Source organism: Symsagittifera roscoffensis, chromosome 8, assembly GCF_963678635.1.
Source record: "Symsagittifera roscoffensis chromosome 8, txSymRosc1.1, whole genome shotgun sequence".
Classification (NCBI taxonomy): Eukaryota; Metazoa; Xenacoelomorpha; order Acoela; family Convolutidae; genus Symsagittifera; species Symsagittifera roscoffensis.
The window spans coordinates 12,083,014-12,105,510 of NC_087069.1; the positions used below are offsets into that span (position 1 = coordinate 12,083,014).

At 33.8% G+C, this 22,497-nt stretch overlaps 1 protein-coding gene across 2 annotated transcripts in view; it reads right to left on the reverse strand.

The window, feature by feature from the left end:
• Positions 1-20,004, reverse strand: part of LOC134853379 (serine-rich adhesin for platelets-like) — a 40,024-nt gene extending 20,020 nt beyond the window's left edge. Inside the window, exon 1 of one of the 2 annotated variants that reach the window (XM_063869366.1) lies at positions 18,594-20,004. In XM_063869366.1, coding sequence (XP_063725436.1) covers positions 18,594-18,805 — 212 coding nt within the window. In that variant the 5' untranslated portion in view covers positions 18,806-20,004. Of the gene's footprint in view, positions 1-10,188; positions 10,377-18,593 lie in introns of those variants that run through there. The other variant, XM_063869367.1, reaches the window with a different exon arrangement.
• Between the last annotated feature and the right edge of the window lie 2,493 nt (positions 20,005-22,497).

Genomic DNA, 22,497 nt, shown 5'->3' on the forward strand with positions numbered 1-22,497 from the left:
GAAAAGTTATAGAACCAAATCGACAGATTTTTTGTTTTGGTACAAATGAATACCCAACAAAAATAGGAACGTAAAATTCCATGAATAATTGCCAGTATTTCGGAGCCCCAGATTTTGTTACATGGAAAGAAACGTGAGATTCAATTGATGAATGAAATTATCAGTGAAGTAGCACCTCATGCAAGTGCAAGCCTATAACAAAGAAAACTTTTCCGAAGTAAACTTAAAAAGCCTTTAGGTGGAAAATATACATCCATTCATCCAATAATCGCCTAGAATTAGATCAATCACAAAAAGTTTGCAAAACGTTCGTCTAACTTGCATATAATTTTAGCAGAATTATTATGGTGCAATTTTTGTGTGCGAAAATCGTACCCAAAATGTTATCCCAAAAGTGGATCGTTTTTTGCTTTTTTTTGGTCAAACTAGAATTAAGCCAAAACTACTGAGTCAATTACTAACAAAATTACGTCAAAGTGAGCCTTTTACGTAGCTCAGCGAAGTTTAAGAAAGGTATAATCTCCATAAAACTGCGCAAAACGTTCAGAAATTGTGCTAAAAAAATGAACGTTTTCTATAATAAAACAAATGTTTTGTGTCTATCAAACCAAAATAAATTAATTTAAACAATCTTTTGGAGGCAAAGCCCTGCTGAAACTTCGATGAGCTATGTGAGAGGCTCACATTGACATAAATTAGGGTGCAGAAGCCTCTGGGCCAACGAGGTATCGTCGTTTCCTCTGGGCCAATTGGGAACGAACCTGAAAGTGTTATGATTCAAAGAAGCAAGTCGAAACTTATAAGAAACGTTGTTTACAAAAAAATAGATCTAATTTCCGAGCAGCAACCCAACGGCTTTACTTTAGTAGGTGTAAGACTCTTTATGAAACGCTTCCCGGAACCGCCAAGCGCACGCACTACCCACAAATTGGTTGAGAGAGTATATTCTGCCCAATTGAAAATGCATAGTATCAAATCGACTGATTTTTTGTTTTGATACAAATGGGACAGCAAAAATTTGTTTTGGCACTAGTGATACCAACCAAAAATATGAACTTAAAATTCTATCAATGTTTACCATTATTTCGGAGCCCCAGATTCGGTTACGCTGGAATGACGTGTGAGATTAGGTTGGTGAATAAATTTATCGGTGAAGTAACACATCATGCAAGTACAAGCCTGAAAAAAAAACTTTTCCGAAGTAGACTTAAATAGCCTTTGGGGGGAAAATCTAAAATTTCTAATTTTGCAAAATGTTCGTCTAATTTGCTTAGAATTTTAGCAGAATTATTATAGAGCAACTTTTTGTGCGAAAACTTTATCCCATAAATGGATCATCATTCTGCTTTTTTGGTCAACCAAGAATTAAGCCAAAACTACTGAGTCAATTACTAGCTAAATTACGTCACAGTGAGCCCTTTACGTAACCCAGCGAAGTTTAAGAAGGGTATAGTCCCCATAAAACTGCGCAATACGTTCGGAAATTGTGCTTAAAAAATTAGCGTTTCATCTAAAAAAAATGATATTTTTTGTCTATCAACCCAAAAAAGTTCCCTAGTACAACGCAATTGTTTTCGCAAGTGTAAAAACAAAATACAAATCCAAATTTTTCTTCCATCATCCTGCTGGGCCAAATATTTAGCCATCACAATTTTTAATTATTTCATATTCAACAAGTAAAGGACATTTTAAACTAAACTAGCGTCAAACGCATCTCCGGTACTCATGGTAAACCGCATATATTGGAAATAAGATCTGCATTCTTTGAGTGTGCTATGACAGCACCCAATTACAGGGTTCGTAATTACAAATTTTGTAAAAATTTTATTCAAGTTTTTTATACAAGTTTTGAAGAACCATAAAATTTTGTGAAGTTTTATATAACTTCATCGAAAAATTTAAAATGAACTAAGAAACGTCATATCTGGGAAGCTAAAAGCAATTGAGCAGTCGCATTTGGACGCAAGATTTACAACTCCTGAGAGTAATCTTAGAGTACCCAACTACAACGTTGAGAAATTCAAATTTTGAGAAACTTCACCTTAAGTTTCCTAAAAAGAGGTATTTTGTTTTGAAAACCAGAAAAAGTTTCACATCTCGAAAACTACCAAGCTTTGAGCAGTTTTATTGGATGGCAATAATCGCAATCTTTGAAAGTACTCTGACAGTACACAACTACAGGGTTGGGAATTTCACTTTAGTGAACTATTTTGTAATTTGAGTTTTCTGAAAATTTCCAAAAAAATCATAAAAAACGTCGTATCTCTTAAAATAAAAAGAATTGAGAATTCTTAATTGGAGGCCGAATTTACAACTCATGAGCTTACTCTGACAGCCCCCAACAACAGGTTAGGAATTTCAAACTTTGAAAAGAAATTTACTTTAATTTTCATAAATTTAAAAAAAAATCACAGAAAAGTCATATCTGGAAAGCTGCAAGGTTTTGAGCAGTCATATTTGGAGGCAGAATTCACAACTCCTGAGAGTACTTTGAAAGCGCCTCACTAAAGAGATGGTAACTTCAAGTTTTATAATAAAAAAATTTATACCCAAGTTCTCTGAAAAATTTTGAGAAAATCCTAAAAACCGTCATATCTCGAAAAATACAAGATTTTGAGCAGACACATTCAGAGGCAAGATTTGCAACCCCATGAGAGTACCCTCACAGATTCCAATAACAGGATTGAGATTTTCAATGCTTTGGATTTTTTTTAACATCTAATTTTTTTTTGAAAATTTCGGAAAAAATCATAAAAAACGTCATATCTCGAAAACTATAAGAATTTGAGTAGTCATATTTGTAGAAAAATATTGCAAGTTCTGAGCGTACCCTGACAGAGCCTCACCACCGAGATGGGAACATCAAACTTTGGAAATTTTTTATAACTATGTTTTTTGAAATTTTTTTTTTCAAATCCTAAAAAAAACGTAATATTTCGAAAACTACAAAAATTTGAGCAGCCATAATTAGAGACAAAATTCGCAACCCCTGAGAGTACCCCTACACAATCCAAAACAGGACTAAGATCTTCAACGTATTGGAATTTTTTAAAATCTAAGTTTTTGAAAATTTTTTGAAAAAATCATAAAAAACGTCATATCTCGAAATATGCAAGGATTTGCTGATTCATATTTGGAGGCCAGAATCGCAAAACCAGGGAAAACTCTGAAAACATCCAACTATTGGGTTACTAATTACAAACTTGATGAAATAAAAACTGAATTTAAACGGGAAAATTGAAAAAAACCTTAACCATTGCGATATACGATATAGCTTAAAGGTGAAAAAATGCTGTTGTTAAAGATGCAAAAAGATACGTTAAAAAAGCTTAAACATGGCGAGATACTGAAGCCCGCATTTAAATATATAATAAATAATAAATTTGACAGAAGAAAATTTAAAAAATTAGGAGACGGGTAGACAGACATAATCAAATTAAATAAAAAAAGCAGGTATACAGACAGACAGACAGACAGACAGACTTAATTTGGCCTCGAAAAAAAATTACTGAAAAACTAACGACCTTGCCGAAAACTAAATTAAAAATTTTCTTAAGCATTGCAATATATGATATAGCTTAAACATGAAAAAATTCTTTCGTTAAACATGCAAAATTATCAACATGGGAGATAGCTGTCACTAGTATTTAAATATAGTATATAGGTATAGATATAGATATATAGATATAGATATATAGATGAAGATATAGATATATAGAATATAGATATATAGATAGATAGATATAGATTAGATAAACTAAAATTAAATTTAGTTTCGCCACACTTCAGCAACTCAACGTCTGTACTTTAGTAGGTGTATTTAAATTTTTATAAGATGCTTCCCTGAATTGCCATGCTCAGGAACAATCCACAAATTGGTTGAGAGACTATATTCTGTCCAATTGAATATTTATGTTACCAAATCGGCTGATTTTTTTGTTTTGGTAAAATGGGACAGATAATTTTTATTTTGGTATTATTGAATACCCACCAAAAATAGGACTTTAAAATTCTATCAATGTTTGCCATTATTTCGGAGCCCCAGATTTTGTTACGATCGAATGACGCGTAAGATTACATTGATGACTAAGTTGAGTGGTAAAGTAGCACATCAAGCAAGTGCAAGCCTACAAAAAAAACTTTTCCCAAGTAAACTTAAATAGCTCTTTAGGGGAAAAATCTACATCGATTTTCCCAAAAATCGCTAGAATTAGATCAATCCGAAACAATTTGCAAAAAATTCATCTACCTAGCTTAAACAATTAGCAGAATTAAAATGGTGAAATTTTTGTGTACGAAATTCGGACCCAAAACATTATCCCAAAAATTGATCATTTTTTGCTTTTTTTGTCAAGCAAGAATTAAGCCAAAACTACTGAGTCAAATAATAGCAAAATTAGATCAAAGTGAGCCTATTACGTAGCCCAGCGAACTTTAAGAAGGGTATTATCTCCATAAAACTGCTCAAATTGTTCAGAAATTGTGCTGAAAAAATAGCGTTTTGTAGTAAAATTGATATTTTTTGTGTATGAAACCAAAATAAATTAACTTATACAATATTTTGGGTTATACCCTATTTAAACTTCGTTGGGTTATGTAAGGGGCTCACATTGACATAAATTTTACATTAATTGACTCGGTAGTTTTGGCATAATTTTTGATTGACTAAAAAAGCCAAAAAGGATCCATGTTTGGGATACTATTTTGGGTCCGATTTTCGCAAAACAAATTATACCATATTAATTATGCTTAAATTATAAGAAAATTTATTAAGACCATTTGACCTAAAGTCAACTGAGTTTGAGACAAACGAATTTTAATTTTTAGGTTTATTGCGTTTTGTCCGGATAATTTGATTCAGCACTGTACTTTCTAATGCATCATTTACATTTGCTCATTTACATTTGTTGTTGAATTTATATCAGCAAAATTAAACCTTTTTCTTCATAAGGAGTTCGGCGGATTTTATAAACCAACTGAGCTAGAAATATGGATGTTTCTACACAGCAAGAGATCCTTAGAAACACACCATGAAAACTGACAACATCTTAACATTTTCAACATCTTTCCAAACTTTAACTTGACGCCTCGCATGTCCACGAAATCCACATGCTAACTCAGAAACTTCTTCAATTTCAGCTGAGCTGAATAAAAACAACCTGCGTTTAATGAAAAATGCGTTGACGAGAGTTGACAGAAGAGTTAAAGCAAGTTTTAATATTTCTAGATAAAATATAAGAAAGTATTGAAAATGGCTGAAGATGCAAGAACTGATAAGCATCATTTTTCTCAGAAACGCAGCCTGCAATTGTCTGTGAGGCTTCATTGCTGATGCCATCTACACATTCACAGAAAATTGACAGTTTTGCGCGCACGCAACACAATTATTAAAAATTTTTAAGAAAAACCACGGAGCACACCTATTCAATCATTTTTCGAGAAAACTGTCAACTTTTCTGCAATGCTGTCGCTACTCAATAATTTAAAAAAAATTGACAAACAGAAAAATGCCAGGTTATCGACGGTGAACCAGTGTTAACAGAAAATAACTTTATCAAAGAACAATAACGTGAAATTTTCGAGTTGATGAAGTAAATCACATAATTCTAAACCTCAGCAAACTTCAAAAAAATCCAATTGATACTATATCGATCAAAACTTAATTAATTAGAAAAGCTGAACCAATAGGTAGCTTTGCACCCTAGCTACTCTAAACATAGCCAGCAAACATAGGAAACAATTATAACAGACATAAGAAAAACAAAAAGATGACTGATTGAAAGACTGCAAGGGTCTTCGAGTTTCAAATCGGATCACCTAGATCCCAAGATCATACTAAAGATATGGTTTGTATTTCTTACATTTTCGAGAGAGCTTTTTAAACCATTCAAAATGCTCGAAGATCGTATTCCTTAGTAAATAAAAAAGCAAATAGCCAACACAAAAGCATTTCAACAAAACAATGAGCTTCAAAGTAAGAGTATTGCCTTGTTTAGACAACTATCATTTGAGCCTGCTACTATCAACTACTAGACAACTATCATTTATTCCACGTTTTTTTCATAAACTATCATTTATTCCACGTTTTTTTTCATAAAAACTAGACAACTATCATTTATTCCACGTTTTTTTCATTAAAAAAAACGTGGAATAATTTCTTACTGTCGTTGTGTGATTCTTGTTTTGAACATTCAAAACATTAAAAAAAAAGACTGATTTGCTCAAAAACGAACGCCAAAAAATATTCACAAGAAGTGTGCGCCAAATATGCACCCACATAAGTCAAAAGATCATCGAAGACGAGCGCCGAGTGAGAAAAACTATATACATTTTTGAAATTGTTGACACAAGGTACTAACTGGCTATCGGCTAAGTAGAGATTTAAAGAGACGAAATTTCGAAGATTTGGAGCCAATCAATGAAGCCGTTGTACCGTCACGGGACATAGAAGTGGCAACTTTTTGATTTCAACAAGCAAATGAATGAATTTTTACTTCATGCTTTTGTCGTTTTCTCAGCAACTATTTAAGATAGTGTTTAAATTTCGCCAAAAAGTAGATGAAACTTTTTGGAAGGGCTGAGACTGGCCAAAATTTGAAAAAAAAATCTTGCTTTTAAGGCGTAAATTAACCAGTGTATCATAACTAGATACATCCTCGCAACATTATAAGGATTTTGAATTTCTTGGCTCAAATTTATTTGGGAAGCTGACGAACTTGACTTGCTCTTTTTGCCGCCGAAAGGCAAATGGGTCCGGCATCGAGAAACGGCCATATATAATCTGACTATACATGCATTAAAAGTTCTTGGATGCTTATACCAGAAAGTTGGTCAATATTTACACACAACATAACTGCTAATGAGAATCCTATGCAGCGATTGGAGCAGTAGTTTTTGTTGCTTGTTTTTTTGTGTTGCTTGTTATATTCGTTGCAGTAGCTCTTGTAGTTTTTGTTATTTGAAATATTTCCTGGAACAGTTCTTTCGTTGACTTATTTCGATCATCAGCACGAAATTATTCAAAAAATTTTAGCCGTTTTCTCACGCCGGGCCGAGTAGCTGTTATCTGAAATCTTTCGGCTACATAAAGAGCAAGTCAAGCTCATCAACTTGCCAAAGAACTAATTTGAGCTCATCAATTCAAATGCCTTATACTGTTTTGAGGTTGTTTCCATATCAGGCACACCTTTAAAACTAGTTATGATATACTGGCTAATTTACGCCTTGAAAAAAATCTCAAAGTTTGTACCGGCTAAGTCCTTTTAATTAGCTTCATCTCCATTTTGTCAAAATTTCAACCATGTATCTTGAATATTTGCACCGAAAACGAAAAAAACGACGAAAAATTTCGTTCATTTGCTAATGAAAATAAAAAGTTATAACTTCTAAGTCCCGCGACTAAAGGAGAAAGGTCAATGCCAAATGACGTCAACTATAATTATTATAGTCAACTATAATAAGCTCATGACTCGTAATTTCAATCGCAGAACTGTTAATTATTCCTTGCAATTTATGTAACCAATCAAGGGAACCCATACACAAAAAGTCGAATATCATTGGCACGTCAAAAAATCTCGAATAAAAATAGGGTCAAAAATTCTCGAGATAATTTACCTTAAAATTAAAGTGGTGCGATAGTTAAGCCAGAAACAACAACTGCTGTTATAAACACTATCGCGCATATCAACTATTTGTATCCCTTTTAGAATTGAATTTTCTCCAATTTGATTACTACTTAGGGTGGAGATTGTGTACAGCACGCGCCATAAGACGGGAGATTCTAGAAGCTCCTGGTAATTTTTTATGGAAAAATAAGAAACAGCTGGAACAACTAACCCATTATGAAAAAACATGACCAATTTTTACTTTCGCAATTCCGCTGGGATACCCAAAATTTAAAATGCAAATTTTATAATTCTAACATCCTTTTGAAAAGAAAAGATATTCAAGTTTTTTATTCGCGATATTTGTACTTTTGATATGGGAGACCGTCATTTGTCTTCCGTTTAGTGAATAAATTTCATGTAAGCTTAAAAAAGTCAAAATGTAAATTTCTGCGTGAACAAACTTTATTTCCTGAAAAAGCAGAAGTCACAGGTCATAAAAAAGAAAAACTCACCTCGTTCAGTAAAGCCTATATAAATTCCACTTCAGATGCAAGAACTAAAATAAGTGTGAATTATAAACAATTTCGAAACTTACAGGCGTAAATTACCCAAATATAAGTCATCTGGGTAACGCTTCAGAATCAAACTATCGTGAACACCTTCGGTTGTAAGCACATAAGCAAGATACCTTGCGCGTACTGCGCCATCGGTTCAAGCCTCATCAAATTTACAGCAGAAGTCAACCACTTGCACCTTTGTGACGTATCTGGACGCTTCACACAAGTTTGAAGTATCCCAATTTTACGCCGACAGATCACACGCCGAACAGCAGTGAGTAGGTTGCAAGCAACAGAAAGTGGTCAAAGATTTTAGTAATATTTGATCTTTAAGAATTCAGCATCAAAACAAGATGATTAGAGAGGATGGCAACTAATAGCCTTTTTAATCTAGGAGAACACTTCTGGTTGACAACATTTTAGAAAATTACAAGGCTTTGAGACACTTATTTCAAAAATCTTCTGCTCAGTTGAATAAATGTAAATTGCCAATTATGATCTGATAGTTCAAACTAAATCAAGTGGTGCTTTCAACTTACTTTGTACTCACTTCACAGGGAGATTTTGCACAAAAGGAAATTTGTATTTGGATTTTGAACATTTTCACAAAAAAATCTCTCGGTGTCGAGAAAAAGCTGACTGAAATTTTTTCTTTCAAACATATTTAGGGTCAATTGAATTTGTCATCTTTTATATTAGACTGTAAAAAAAATTATGAATAGTTTTTTAAGCTTCTATTGGCGTCTCCTACACCGAAAAAAAAGTAGAAAAACTGAAAAAAATTCTTTGCGTTTAACTTAATTTCTTTGGTCAAACAGTGGTCAAAATTCTATGTACTAGTTGCATGGCAACCGGCTAATCCTTTCACTCATTGCGTCTACTTTTTTCAAAATTTGATAAGACATGTAAGTTAATTTGATCAAAACATCTTACCTTCAAATCCGCTTTGCAGTTTAGCGTCTACTGCCCATTTACAACCCTTTTTTTCCTCTGCTCTAGTTCTGCTCTATTAAGTATCATCAGGAACACTGTAATCTCCGATATTTAACCCCGCAGTTCGCTTATAGTCCCCTAACACAAATTCAGTGGTAAAATGGAGCAAAATGGGGCTTGTAAAAACCAGTTTTTGACAAAAATAAAAAGGCGGCAGGGAAAAATTTCCTCTGTCGCTTGTCAGTTACAATCACGCACAGTTGGAGGTGAAATGAAAAAGAGCGTCCAACGTACTTCAACGCAGTAAAATACACGCCTATATATTTGGGACAGGGTAAAATGAGATAGTATGCTGAGATGTAATGCAATTAGCAGACAACAATTTGAGTCTAAAATTACAATTTGGTAAATAGCCACACAATAATCAAGATCTGATTCAAATCGTTATTCAAATTTCCTTAATTAACATATTCGTTTATGCTGGAAGATTTTAATTTAGAACAAAATTACCGAAAAAAACTGTCTTTTATAAAAAAAAATTCTCAATCTAATGTCTGAATAAGTGTACATTTTTTCTTAAATTCCAGGTAACTAGACAAAATCTACGTAATTTTAGAACAATACTTTGAATGATGCTTAAATTATTTAACTAGGGTAATATATGCCAGGACGGAAGTAAAAAAATTAGTACATTACATAAGTGGAGTACATTGTAGGGAAAGAAAAAATTGGCAGCACAGCTGACAGGTTTATTAAAAATCCAGGAAGAGAAAAGATTAGGAATAAATTAAAAAGAGGTTTAAAATAAATGCTACAAAATCCATCTGGAAAAATTGCGATAGAATGTCGATTATATTCGGTTGTTGTTCTATATCTTAAAAGATTCACGTGCTAAGAAGACAATGACGATAATCAGAACATTATGAAACAAAAAAATTGCTTTCAAAAGATTGTTTCTATCAAAAGGTTATATTTTACCATTTGGGTGTTTGTATTTCGACCTTCAAATTACCACCCGAATATCTTAGAGGCAAAATCCCGCTATTTTTATTTGCGTTTAGACTTGCTTTTAGAACATAAATCCAACTTACCTTTCATTTGAAATCGATTTAAGGGAATATTTTTGTGTACGGAAAAGAGCGTCAAAGAGAGTCGAAAGGAGTAAGCTAAGAGGCTTAAAAGATTCAACAAAAAGTGGGTGGCGTTTCCAGTGAACTTGAGAGAAGACACAATTAAAATTTACCTCCCATTTTGCTAAATACATCCCGAGTTTAATCTATACTTTAAATCCTTCTTTAGTCTCTTCCGTTGAAAAATTGCCGGTCAAAAAGACAATTCTGGCAAGTACTGTCAGTTCATTTTTTGAAATTCAAGTAGACGAAAAAAAACCTACATGATTTGAAATTAATCTTGATAGCACACCACGTTCAAAAATGATGACTTTTAAACTTTAACAAAAAAGAAAAATTAGATTCGTAACAAATCAGATATACAATGAGGTGTATGTATGTAAATTAGATCATCAAAACAATAAATTAGTAAACAAACTATAACATAAAGTAGCAACTAATCGAACAAGACAAGTACATTTTAAATAGCAAGGAATCTAAATTTGTTCCAAGAAAACTTTGCACAGGCTGCCAGTTTTATCTTCATATATGGCTTTGATTTAAAAGGGTAGTTTTTCAGAAAAGTTCAAAATTTTCTGAAAAAAAACGGTCTCAAGTTCAAAACTTTGAAACTGTCGAAGTTTCAAAAACTTTTTGAAGGTCATGACTTCTTTCTTAAATAAACTGAGCGCATACAATTATTGCAGTAGGCTTTCAACTACCTGTTGTTCCGATTGAAACATTGAAATCAGATGTGATAAGATAGTTATCGGGAACACTCAAAAATGGTCAACAAATCAAAAATTTGATTTTTTCGAGAATTAATACTTTTGTGTAAAACAGTTTGGGCGTAGCCGCTGATGCAGATTTGGGAAGGTAGTTTTTGAGAAAAGTCAATTAGTTGCATAAAACGATTTTTAAAATATTGCTTTTTCCGAGGGTCATAACTTTTAAGATGTGCCTAATTGATTACGCAGGGGAGCTTCAAACAACCAGCTACTTCGATTGAACCCAAAGTCTCAGATTTGGGAAGATAGTTCTCAAAAAGGTCAAAATTTCAAAAAACGGTCAAAAATCAAAGTATTGACTTTTCGAGGGTCATAACTTTTCTTGTGTAAAAAAGGGGGCTTAGTTGATTATTCAAGAGAGCTTCACAAAATGTGTGATTTCCTTTCCATACACTATTTCAGACTTGGGATAGCTGTTTTCAAAAAAAGACAAAAGATTTTAATAACGGTCAAAATATCAAATATGTAACTATTCCTGGGCCATAACTTTTTGCGTACTAGACGCGAAAAACAAAACTTTAAAATTAAAACATTTGTACCACAAATAACAATCAGAACAAATCAAGAAATATATCATTATCAAGGCCTTTTAATTTCGAAAATAAGAAAAATTGGTTTTTATTTTTTTAGCATTTTAGTCAAATTTCGAACTGAGAAATTAGAGATCATTAAGCTTATTTTGAGCTAAGAAAGGATTTTTGCTTTGAAAAATAGGTTTTATTACTGTGGTCGGAACCTTCTGAGCTACAGATATCCTCGTTTATATCTGCATAAGTTGACTCACAAATTTATATTTTGATTTTGACCAATAACTACTTTTTGATTTTATGTCGATTCACTTGTACAAATGGAGAAAAAAACGAATACGTTTTCTTTAAAATAAAAAACGAGTTCCTAAAGTGTGCTTAAATATTGTACGAATTGGCCTCACCATTAAGTTGCAGTAATTATACAAAATAATTTCCGGCGATCAGGTATAATTCTTTCTACCAAAAAAAGATTTGAAGATAATCGAAGATAAATCATTTGCCTGGTATGCTACACACAGGATATTCATGTTTAATACTCCAAATATGTATGACTGCAATAGTCTTACGGAACAAGTACTACTTTTAAACCGTATAAAATATTCAAAATATTGTTTCAAAGCGGACTGTACACAATAAATGGTGAACTAAATTTGAATCAAAACTTGGAAGTGTTCAAAATCAGAATCAAAACAGACTAAGTTAAAAGTAAACTTTTTCCATTTCCACCGGAATATTTCTACCAAACTTACACCGAACGTCGTAAGTTTTGGTCCGCTCATAACCAAAACTCCAAAATCAAATCTAGACCCTTTTCTGCAAATTTAACGGAAAAATTTTGAATTTGGTAAATTAAGGTTTAATTTAAGGTAGCTTCTTTACAAAAACGCCCCTTTTCAAAAGAAATTTTGCTCATTTAAACTTTTTTTATCACTATTTCATTTTACTCCCAGTTAAAAAAAAACTCAGTTACTACTCAACAAATTGAGTTTTCTGCTCCTCGGTTTGTCTGCTAAATGACTGAGCAGTGATTTCAAAGTAAAGGCGCACCTGGTTCGAAAAGTAGCTTCATTTCGGATTTGGTTCAGAAATGCATCCCTGAGTTACATTAATACTATCCTGTTGGTACTAGTTCTTGACCAACTATTCATTTGAACGAATGTAACGCAACCGGAATCAATACAGACAAATAATGCATCAAAATTACTAAAGAGATCTGAGAAAAACAAAATGTACAAGATCAAAGAACAGAAACATTTCGAGGAAGTTGACGTGACTTTGAAGTTCTCCGGCCATCTGAAAAAAAACAATCAAACGGCAAAATTTAAAAAATATATATATGTTCAAACTAAATAATCATTTCAAAATCTGAACAAAAGAAAAATTACACTGAAATCACAATATTTTTTTTACATATAGTGACTGAAAAAGAAATTACTGAATTTAAAAGTATTAAAAGTCCTTTCAATGTCGACTCGTTGAACTATACTTCAATCTGAACAAAGCCAATTTTTGACCAAGGATTGACCAACGTTACAAAACAGTTAAATCAGATTATTGGACTTGGGTAGGTGGTCATAATAGACAATGCATGGAGGGTACCGAGGGTACAACTACAGGTTACCTGTTTTCACAGGGCATTATTTTTTATAATTTCAAATTCGTATCCACTCAACATTGGTATTGGAAGGGGAATTCAAATATAGCTTGCATTTTGACTTCATAAACTTGCAATCGAAGCTTGATTTCCAGGAATACAATTAGATAATAGATAATAACTTAGGAAAACAGACTGAGACAGCTCTATGAGCATGAAAACCAAATAAGAACGAAATGTGCATAATTAACACTTCAGAGCAAGAAAACGGAGGCGACATGGTTTCACGCAGAGCGTTAGAAACTTTAAACCAAAATAACAACATGTTTAGAGCACAATATATATCGACAAAAGTAACCCATTTTTCCGTGTCAAAAAATAAAACTCAAGTACTTTTCTTTAGCTTTCCTCACCGTTTCCTTCCTGGTCAAATTTTAAGTTCATCTGTCTATTCTTCGAAGGGTAAAACTTACACAGCAGCGAAAAGAAATTTCGCCGCCGTTGCGATACAACAAAAAATAATGCGTTATAAGATAGTGAGTAGAAAAATAGACAATGAATTGAAAAATTACTTAAAAAAACTATATCGACAAAAATTAGATTTTGTATTACATGAATTTCAAAAGCAGCCTTGAAAGCATAGCGAACCAATTACTGAGCGGCTCCAAAGGCGACAAAAATTGGGTCGACCCCTATTGAGTCGAAGACAAAACTGTTGTCATAAAAACATTTGAGCTATACAGATTTGAACGTCTTTACGGCCCAACCGTACTGAAACACATAAAAGCATACGAACATAGTTTTTTCTCAAAATTACGTCATATAAGTTGACTAAGTCGACATAACATGAACAAAAACCGTTTAACAGTAAAACAAATTATTCAAAATCAAATTTGGTAAATTTACAAATGATAAACTTTCAATTATAGTTGAAACTGTGTACATAAAAAACACAGTTTCATGCTCTGGAAAGCCAACCCAGAAAAACGTATATGAACCGAAGGGAACAACGACGAAAAGAACGAATCCGAAAAAGAATCAACAGAATTTAATTGAAACATAATTACTGCTTGAAACAAACTCGACCTACTGACTACCTAATCTTAATTATTGTAGTTTTATTCAAATTTTCAAGAAATTAAGCATGTTTACCTTTCCTACTGAATTGATCATTCTGTGACCAAATTTAGATACTGGAAAACAAGTCTAGTACCCGATTGCAGCACCCTTGCTGATCGCAAGGGTAAACACGATATTTTCGGGAACTTGCGGCTTCACGCTAGTAGTCTCTGCTCAAACAATTTCCGGAATATAGCTTAGTGATTTCAAAGTAAAGGCGCACCTGGTTCGAAAAGTAGCTTCATTTCGGATTTGGTTCAGAAATGCATCCCTGAGTTACATTAATACTATCCTGTTGGTACTAGTTCTTGACCAACTATTCATTTGAACGAATGTAACGCAACCGGAATCAATACAGACAAATAATGCATCAAAATTACTAAAGAGATCTGAGAAAAACAAAATGTACAAGATCAAAGAACAGAAACATTTCGAGGAAGTTGACGTGACTTTGAAGTTCTCCGGCCATCTGAAAAAAAACAATCAAACGGCAAAATTTAAAAAATATATATATGTTCAAACTAAATAATCATTTCAAAATCTGAACAAAAGAAAAATTACACTGAAATCACAATATTTTTTTTACATATAGTGACTGAAAAAGAAATTACTGAATTTAAAAGTATTAAAAGTCCTTTCAATGTCGACTCGTTGAACTATACTTCAATCTGAACAAAGCCAATTTTTGACCAAGGATTGACCAACGTTACAAAACAGTTAAATCAGATTATTGGACTTGGGTAGGTGGTCATAATAGACAATGCATGGAGGGTACCGAGGGTACAACTACAGGTTACCTGTTTTCACAGGGCATTATTTTTTATAATTTCAAATTCGTATCCACTCAACATTGGTATTGGAAGGGGAATTCAAATATAGCTTGCATTTTGACTTCATAAACTTGCAATCGAAGCTTGATTTCCAGGAATACAATTAGATAATAGATAATAACTTAGGAAAACAGACTGAGACAGCTCTATGAGCATGAAAACCAAATAAGAACGAAATGTGCATAATTAACACTTCAGAGCAAGAAAACGGAGGCGACATGGTTTCACGCAGAGCGTTAGAAACTTTAAACCAAAATAACAACATGTTTAGAGCACAATATATATCGACAAAAGTAACCCATTTTTCCGTGTCAAAAAATAAAACTCAAGTACTTTTCTTTAGCTTTCCTCACCGTTTCCTTCCTGGTCAAATTTTAAGTTCATCTGTCTATTCTTCGAAGGGTAAAACTTACACAGCAGCGAAAAGAAATTTCGCCGCCGTTGCGATACAACAAAAAATAATGCGTTATAAGATAGTGAGTAGAAAAATAGACAATGAATTGAAAAATTACTTAAAAAAACTATATCGACAAAAATTAGATTTTGTATTACATGAATTTCAAAAGCAGCCTTGAAAGCATAGCGAACCAATTACTGAGCGGCTCCAAAGGCGACAAAAATTGGGTCGACCCCTATTGAGTCGAAGACAAAACTGTTGTCATAAAAACATTTGAGCTATACAGATTTGAACGTCTTTACGGCCCAACCGTACTGAAACACATAAAAGCATACGAACATAGTTTTTTCTCAAAATTACGTCATATAAGTTGACTAAGTCGACATAACATGAACAAAAACCGTTTAACAGTAAAACAAATTATTCAAAATCAAATTTGGTAAATTTACAAATGATAAACTTTCAATTATAGTTGAAACTGTGTACATAAAAAACACAGTTTCATGCTCTGGAAAGCCAACCCAGAAAAACGTATATGAACCGAAGGGAACAACGACGAAAAGAACGAATCCGAAAAAGAATCAACAGAATTTAATTGAAACATAATTACTGCTTGAAACAAACTCGACCTACTGACTACCTAATCTTAATTATTGTAGTTTTATTCAAATTTTCAAGAAATTAAGCATGTTTACCTTTCCTACTGAATTGATCATTCTGTGACCAAATTTAGATACTGGAAAACAAGTCTAGTACCCGATTGCAGCACCCTTGCTGATCGCAAGGGTAAACACGATATTTTCGGGAACTTGCGGCTTCACGCTAGTAGTCTCTGCTCAAACAATTTCCGGAATATAGCTTAGTGAGAAAAACAAAAACGCCTAACAACGTAAAACACAAATAGCCGACTGCTGTGCAAATAGTTCAGAATAATGATTCGACCAGTTATCACAGCAAACAAAAAACGAGAAAAATTAAAACATTGCGATACATCACAAACATCAAAACACACCTCGAAAACATAAAAGTTGAAAAAAGGTCTACCAAAATTCAAAATGTCTCTATAGAAGTTCTTTCTCGGCAAACAAGCCTGGCATTTGAATATCAAATTAGCAACAGAACAAAACTTACGAAGATAAAATAAAGCCGACAAACTTTGACAAACTTTATCAAAAAAAACTTTCACGATTCAAAGCCCAGCTCATAGTACAATGAACACCACTAGCACTTACAACTACAATGAAAATTGCTTAAATCAGAAGAAAAATCAGTAACGTGGCAACTAAACCGACAATCTTTGAGCCGACACCAGCGGAGCCGAAAAAAAAATTATAAAAAAGTGTTCACAATCTTTCAAGTCTGCCATGAAATTAGAATGAACAACACTTGTGACTGCAATGAAAGCTGCTTACAGCAAAAGCAAAATCCGTGATGTGGCAACATAGCCGACAAAGCTTGAGCAGACAAACGAAAGTGCGACGATTCAACTTTAAGCAATATATTTTTCCAATTGCATACATACTGAAAAAAAAATTATGTCCAAGACTCGAACCAGACCTTAGGGTGCTGATAGTATAATATTCCGTCCTTCATAAAATCATGCAAAAAATCATATGTGAAAGAAAATCATTGAAATCAACACTCTACACTAGATTTGAAACCGAAAAGCAAAAATTTTGCACTGTGACAACCTTTTTGAACTATCCTTTTTCGAGATCTCACGAATGAAAAGTTCTGATTAAATGATACATTTTAAGTCTAATGAACTTTTCAGCGAAAAAAGGAAAAGTAAAGAAAACGGTGACACAGAGGTGGGGCAGAGATTCGCACCACTGGTCATACAGTTATTTGTACAATGAGTACAACTAGTAAAATCATTTATTTACATATCAGCACAAAAATTCGAAAACAATTAGTCTTGCAGCACGCTTAGTCTGACTTCGAAAAAGACATATATCTTAGCTAAACCAGAAAAAAATTTAAATGAAGAAAAATGTGACAAAAAATGTTGCAACAAGTGCAGTTTGCTAAGTTAAGAAAGCGAAAACGTTCCAGCAAAAACCTGAAAAGAAACAAAAAAACGGATCCTTTAGTTAAACAAATCGAATTTTTTAATTTTAAACAGAATTCAGCATCCAAAATCTGAATAGCAGTTTTTCATAATTTCAAAAAATGCCGTGAAAAAATCAGAGAGAATCAAAAAATGGAAACGACCAAGTAAACCTTATACAAAAAACCATTTTTCGAAAAACAATCAAAACAATGTTTTTTTAACTTCACATAAAAAATTTTGTGGAAAGTAGATTGGTTTTCCTACAGCGAAAAGATTTTGCGGGAAAAATGAACGTTAGACGTAAAATGAACTAGCACAATTAGTAACATTTTCTGAAAATTCACGATAATATTTAGCTCGAACACGTTCACATCAAATGAGCAAAACTTCATTTTATCTCGAGCTGGAGACAAAATTAGTCTAAATTTTTTAGCGAAAAAGAAAGAAATCCTATCATGTTACGCCAAAAAATTATGCTTTGCACATCCAAAGACTGTAACGCTCGACTGCACCAGATGGCGCAAAAAATGTCGAAAACCACGAGCAACATAATTGAATTATGGTAATCATTGCGATAGAAGTAGATTAGAACTACCAAATCAGGTCGCTGTTCTAAGCTCAATCGAGGTTCATGGTAATTATCTTGTGGCAGATTTAATTTAGCGTCTGAGCGGTTTCATACAATGCGCGCACTGATTGTCGCATAAAAAAGGGCACCTCTAAAATTGAGAAAAAAATCAAGGAAAAAACGGGAGTTCTTTGAGTTTGCAAGTAAAAGTGCTCAATAGGGCAGATAAGAGGTTCAATTAGCGTCAATAATTCATCTTGCATTTTAAGTAAGGAGCCAAAAACTCTTGCAAATCCGCTCATCCCACGAGGATAAAAGGTCCAAGGTTACGTTACCCGATCAATTAATCACAAAACCACAAACTGATACTTCTGGCTTCCGATTTTACCAGTTAATAAACTAATTAAAAAGATTCAAAAAACTAACTGATTTCTTTGAAATCCTTCAGGAATATTAGGTTTATTAAATATCACATTCCATACTTTTTCATAGGAAATTCCTTCCTTACCTGTCAAGAGACTGAACTCTCACAAACTTATGCGTATTAAGAGGAGAGTTGCTCTGCGATAGACTCAGAGGTCTCTGCATTGTGTGCTGCTCGATTCCTATTGGTCGATTGTGACTCATAGTTGAGCTCCTCAAGAGTCGCGATTTGGTGGCTGTGGAAATAGCTTCGGGTGGAATCGAGTCGTAAGTAACGTATGTTTTATTTGAGGCCATTTTTCGTTCTTTTTTGGTTAATAACGAGCTTTTTTAACCACTAAGGAGGCGTTAAAACCCCAGCGTTAACTAAAATTGTTAAAATGAGAACAAAGTGTCAATAAAAATGAAGAGTTGTCAGCATGAATTGATAAAAAGAGTATCCAGTTAGGTAAATACAAATTTTATTGATTCTCGGAATGAGTAACTGATTCAGCTATTTATATTAACCAGCCCGGAACATTCTGATTAAAACCCCACTCCTGAATTTATTCGTACTTTTACTTACAAGTTAACAAAACGTGTTCAAAATGCAGATGTTTTGGATAATCTTCCAATCGAGGATCTTATTGTGTTGTGACTCACAATACAGCAGAGGGATTAATTCAACAGCTGCGTTAGAGGGTTTGGTAATCTAGCTCCAATTATGGAGCCGAAACTTGAACAACGAATGAATTGTCGCCTCGCACAGTTAAAAAAAAGAATACAACAGTTGCCAGAAGATGTTAAAAAATTCAGTCACAACCTTCTTTGATAAACTGTTACGTAAAAAAACACCCAAAAATTAGAAAAAAAATAGTTTCACAGTTTGTTGTACTTTTAATACAACTGCGAAGCAGACTTTTAAACAGCCAACTTTATCCAAATAAGAAATCTGAAAACCCATTGGCGTAAATTTCACCACGAGACAATCTGCAAGCTAGGAACTAAAAACCCTAACACTTATTAAATCAACTAAGTGCCACTTTTCTAAATAACCCAAGGTTGAAGTGCAAATTCACAATGCAAAATGCAACCAATTGTTTTAAATTCAAAATGACAGAAATATTCATAAGTAATCACTATTGTTACTCGAAGCGATTTTTATCTTCAAGTTATTTGAACACGAAGGGTAAGTTAAAGCAAGAAAAACAAAAGGTTATTGCGACCAACTGAGTAAAATCAAGTAGCTTCGTTGCAAAATGCAATCAAAATTGCAATTACACGTAACCATTCACTTGCGAAAGGAAACATTTCATAAAGCAAATGTAATTTAGAAAGTAAAGAACAAGTGTATCAGCTCAACTCATGTTGTGGCCAACATTTAAGACCTCACACCTTTAAATTTAGCCCAGTTTCTTGTCGATTTCCGGACGAAGGCTATAGTGTCCAGTTATCTGGCTGTATTAACTGTACTTCCACGGTATACAATCTACCTTTTTTCGTTGACAAAAAAAAACAGACTAGTATTATAAACCAGCGATAAAGACTTACGCGGGTTTTCCTTCAAAAAAAAATGTATACTGAAAATTTGACGCTCTACTTTATTTAAATGTATCCAACGAAAGAAGTATTTTCAAAAGAAAAAGAAAATTGGATAGAGATTTCATGTATTATGGTTTCCTAGCATGAAAGGGGAGTGAAATTTCACCATTGAAGATGATAAGGTCCCTTCTAATCATTCCCAGCATTTTACTACTTACTTTCCTCTTTTCTCTGGTCTAGGCAGCCTTCAAAAATAGAAAGGAAGGCAAACTATGGGGAAATTAAGTCCTAAGAAAAGTTTTTTTTAAAGTTGGAACCTTTTCAAAATTTGACTCTATAAGAATTCCAATATCAATTTACATCCTAAAGCAATTACTCCAAAATGCATCTCAAAATAGCATAAAATATTTTTATAATCGAACTTTTCAATTCGACTGCAATCTATCTCTGGCAGAGTGAAAAACTCTATCTATAACAATATTTCCTATAATTTGAATAGCTGCCCAGGAGCTTATAGTAATTCAACGTACATTACATTGTCAAATCCACTCCCAAAAATTCACTTTCTTTAATAGTAGCAAGCCTGGGGCCTCGCGGAATCCTAGCTAACCATTTAACCTTCACAAAAAATGGAAGTTACAAGCACTCACTTAGCAAACTGTGAGGCGACAACTCGTAACAGGCGACAATTTCATTTTACAAGAAATCTTAACAGGCGACAGTTGATTAAGCGGAAAACACTGATTCACGCCCAGTATTCCTCTCGTGTCGGATGTAAGACCAGCGGAGCAAGCGTATTCTATATGCCAATACCTTGTTTAGAAATACAGCTTATTATGAGTTGTCGCTGCAACGAAATGTCGCCCTACCTTTGCAAAAAGATTCGCAACGAAGGTTTTATGATAAATTGGGAATCCGCATACAATTAGATCGCTTAAAATAATTCCCTTCACACGCATACATGGGAAAAACATCTAAAACGAAGATATGCCTACATTCATTTCCCCCAAATTTTCTAAATTAATTCTATTGACATTTCATGAGCTTGCGTGAGACACACGGCCTTTAACACAAAAGTTGCGGGTTCGGTTCAGACTAAGGTCAAGATCCGACGTGTCCCAGTGCCATCCGCCTTGCCGAGGTGGGACATGCTACGTCAAAAATGATGACATCTATCTTCCTCAGGGAAGCCACCTCAAAGGTTGTAAGGAGGAAGTAGGGCCGGAAGAATGATATCTCAAAACTCGCACATGAAGTAAGCACTATAATGCGCTATTTAGGCAATTGAAAAAAAAAACGGCAAGCAAAACATCTACATCCATTTTTATTCTCTCGAGCTGGAACTTTTGCTGTTTAGCCCCTTTAGATCTCCGACAACCGGAAAATGTCCTAACACAGACCTTTCTGTGAAGCCGGCATTTCTTTCATCCCGCTTTTAGTCGGAGCTCTCGGTGGATGGTCCTCGATCGCTACAAACCAGTGCGGGTCGCCTCCATGGCCGCTGCACGCTCTTCGTTCCCGGACCCTCGGCCGACTGCGTCTTACCTCCTCCAGTAGCTCTCCGTAGTAATTCAATGCGGTAAAACTAGCTGTTGCTGGTCCGACACTGGCGCAACTGAAACTGCCTGTCTATAATTTCCTTTACTGTCTTTACTTCAGTGTTTTAAAAACGCTCAGTTATTTGTCTTTACTGATTTATACCAAATTCTTCAACTTAAGTTTTTTCATACCGTTTCTTCCTATTGCAAATGCACGTAAAATTCACTTCATGCGAAATAAATAATAATCACAACCCAATTAGAGAAAACTGGATCAAAATATCATTATCTTATTCCGCAGGGATATTTAATCTAAAAGGTAATATCTAATTTTGAAACTAAAAGTCACTCACGCTTTTTTGGCCTTCCTTTTGGGAGAAATTTGCCTTCTTTTTAGCGAATCAAATTGAACCGAGCTTAACAAGAAATCGAAGCTCAAACTGCAAGAAATCAAAGTTTCGGCAAGAACAAATTTAACGGCGAGTTTTTCTGAAAAAAAAAACAATTACATCGATACCACCTTTATAAGTGTCTCTACTACGTTAAATGATACTTAACCAGATTACGCCGAGAGTTCTGAAAAATAACAGTTAGCTCAAACAACAAGTTGATATCTATTTTTGTGTCACCTCAACAATTTTTAAGCTGAGTGTATAGATTGTCATCTATGATGAAGATTGATATAGCTGTAAACGGGGAAAAAAAAGAGATAAATAACGGAAGTTAAAATAAGCCTTGAAAACACTTCTGTTATGTACAGGAAATGAACCTTTGACCTGGAATTAGGAGTCTCACGACACACGACCTCTAGTAATAAAGCAGATGCTATATAAATGCCAACGTTATGCAGCAAAATTTTCACTAAATGAGCAACTGGACTTGCGAACTGGATTAGAAAAAGCGAACTCGTAATAGAACACTACTTTCGCT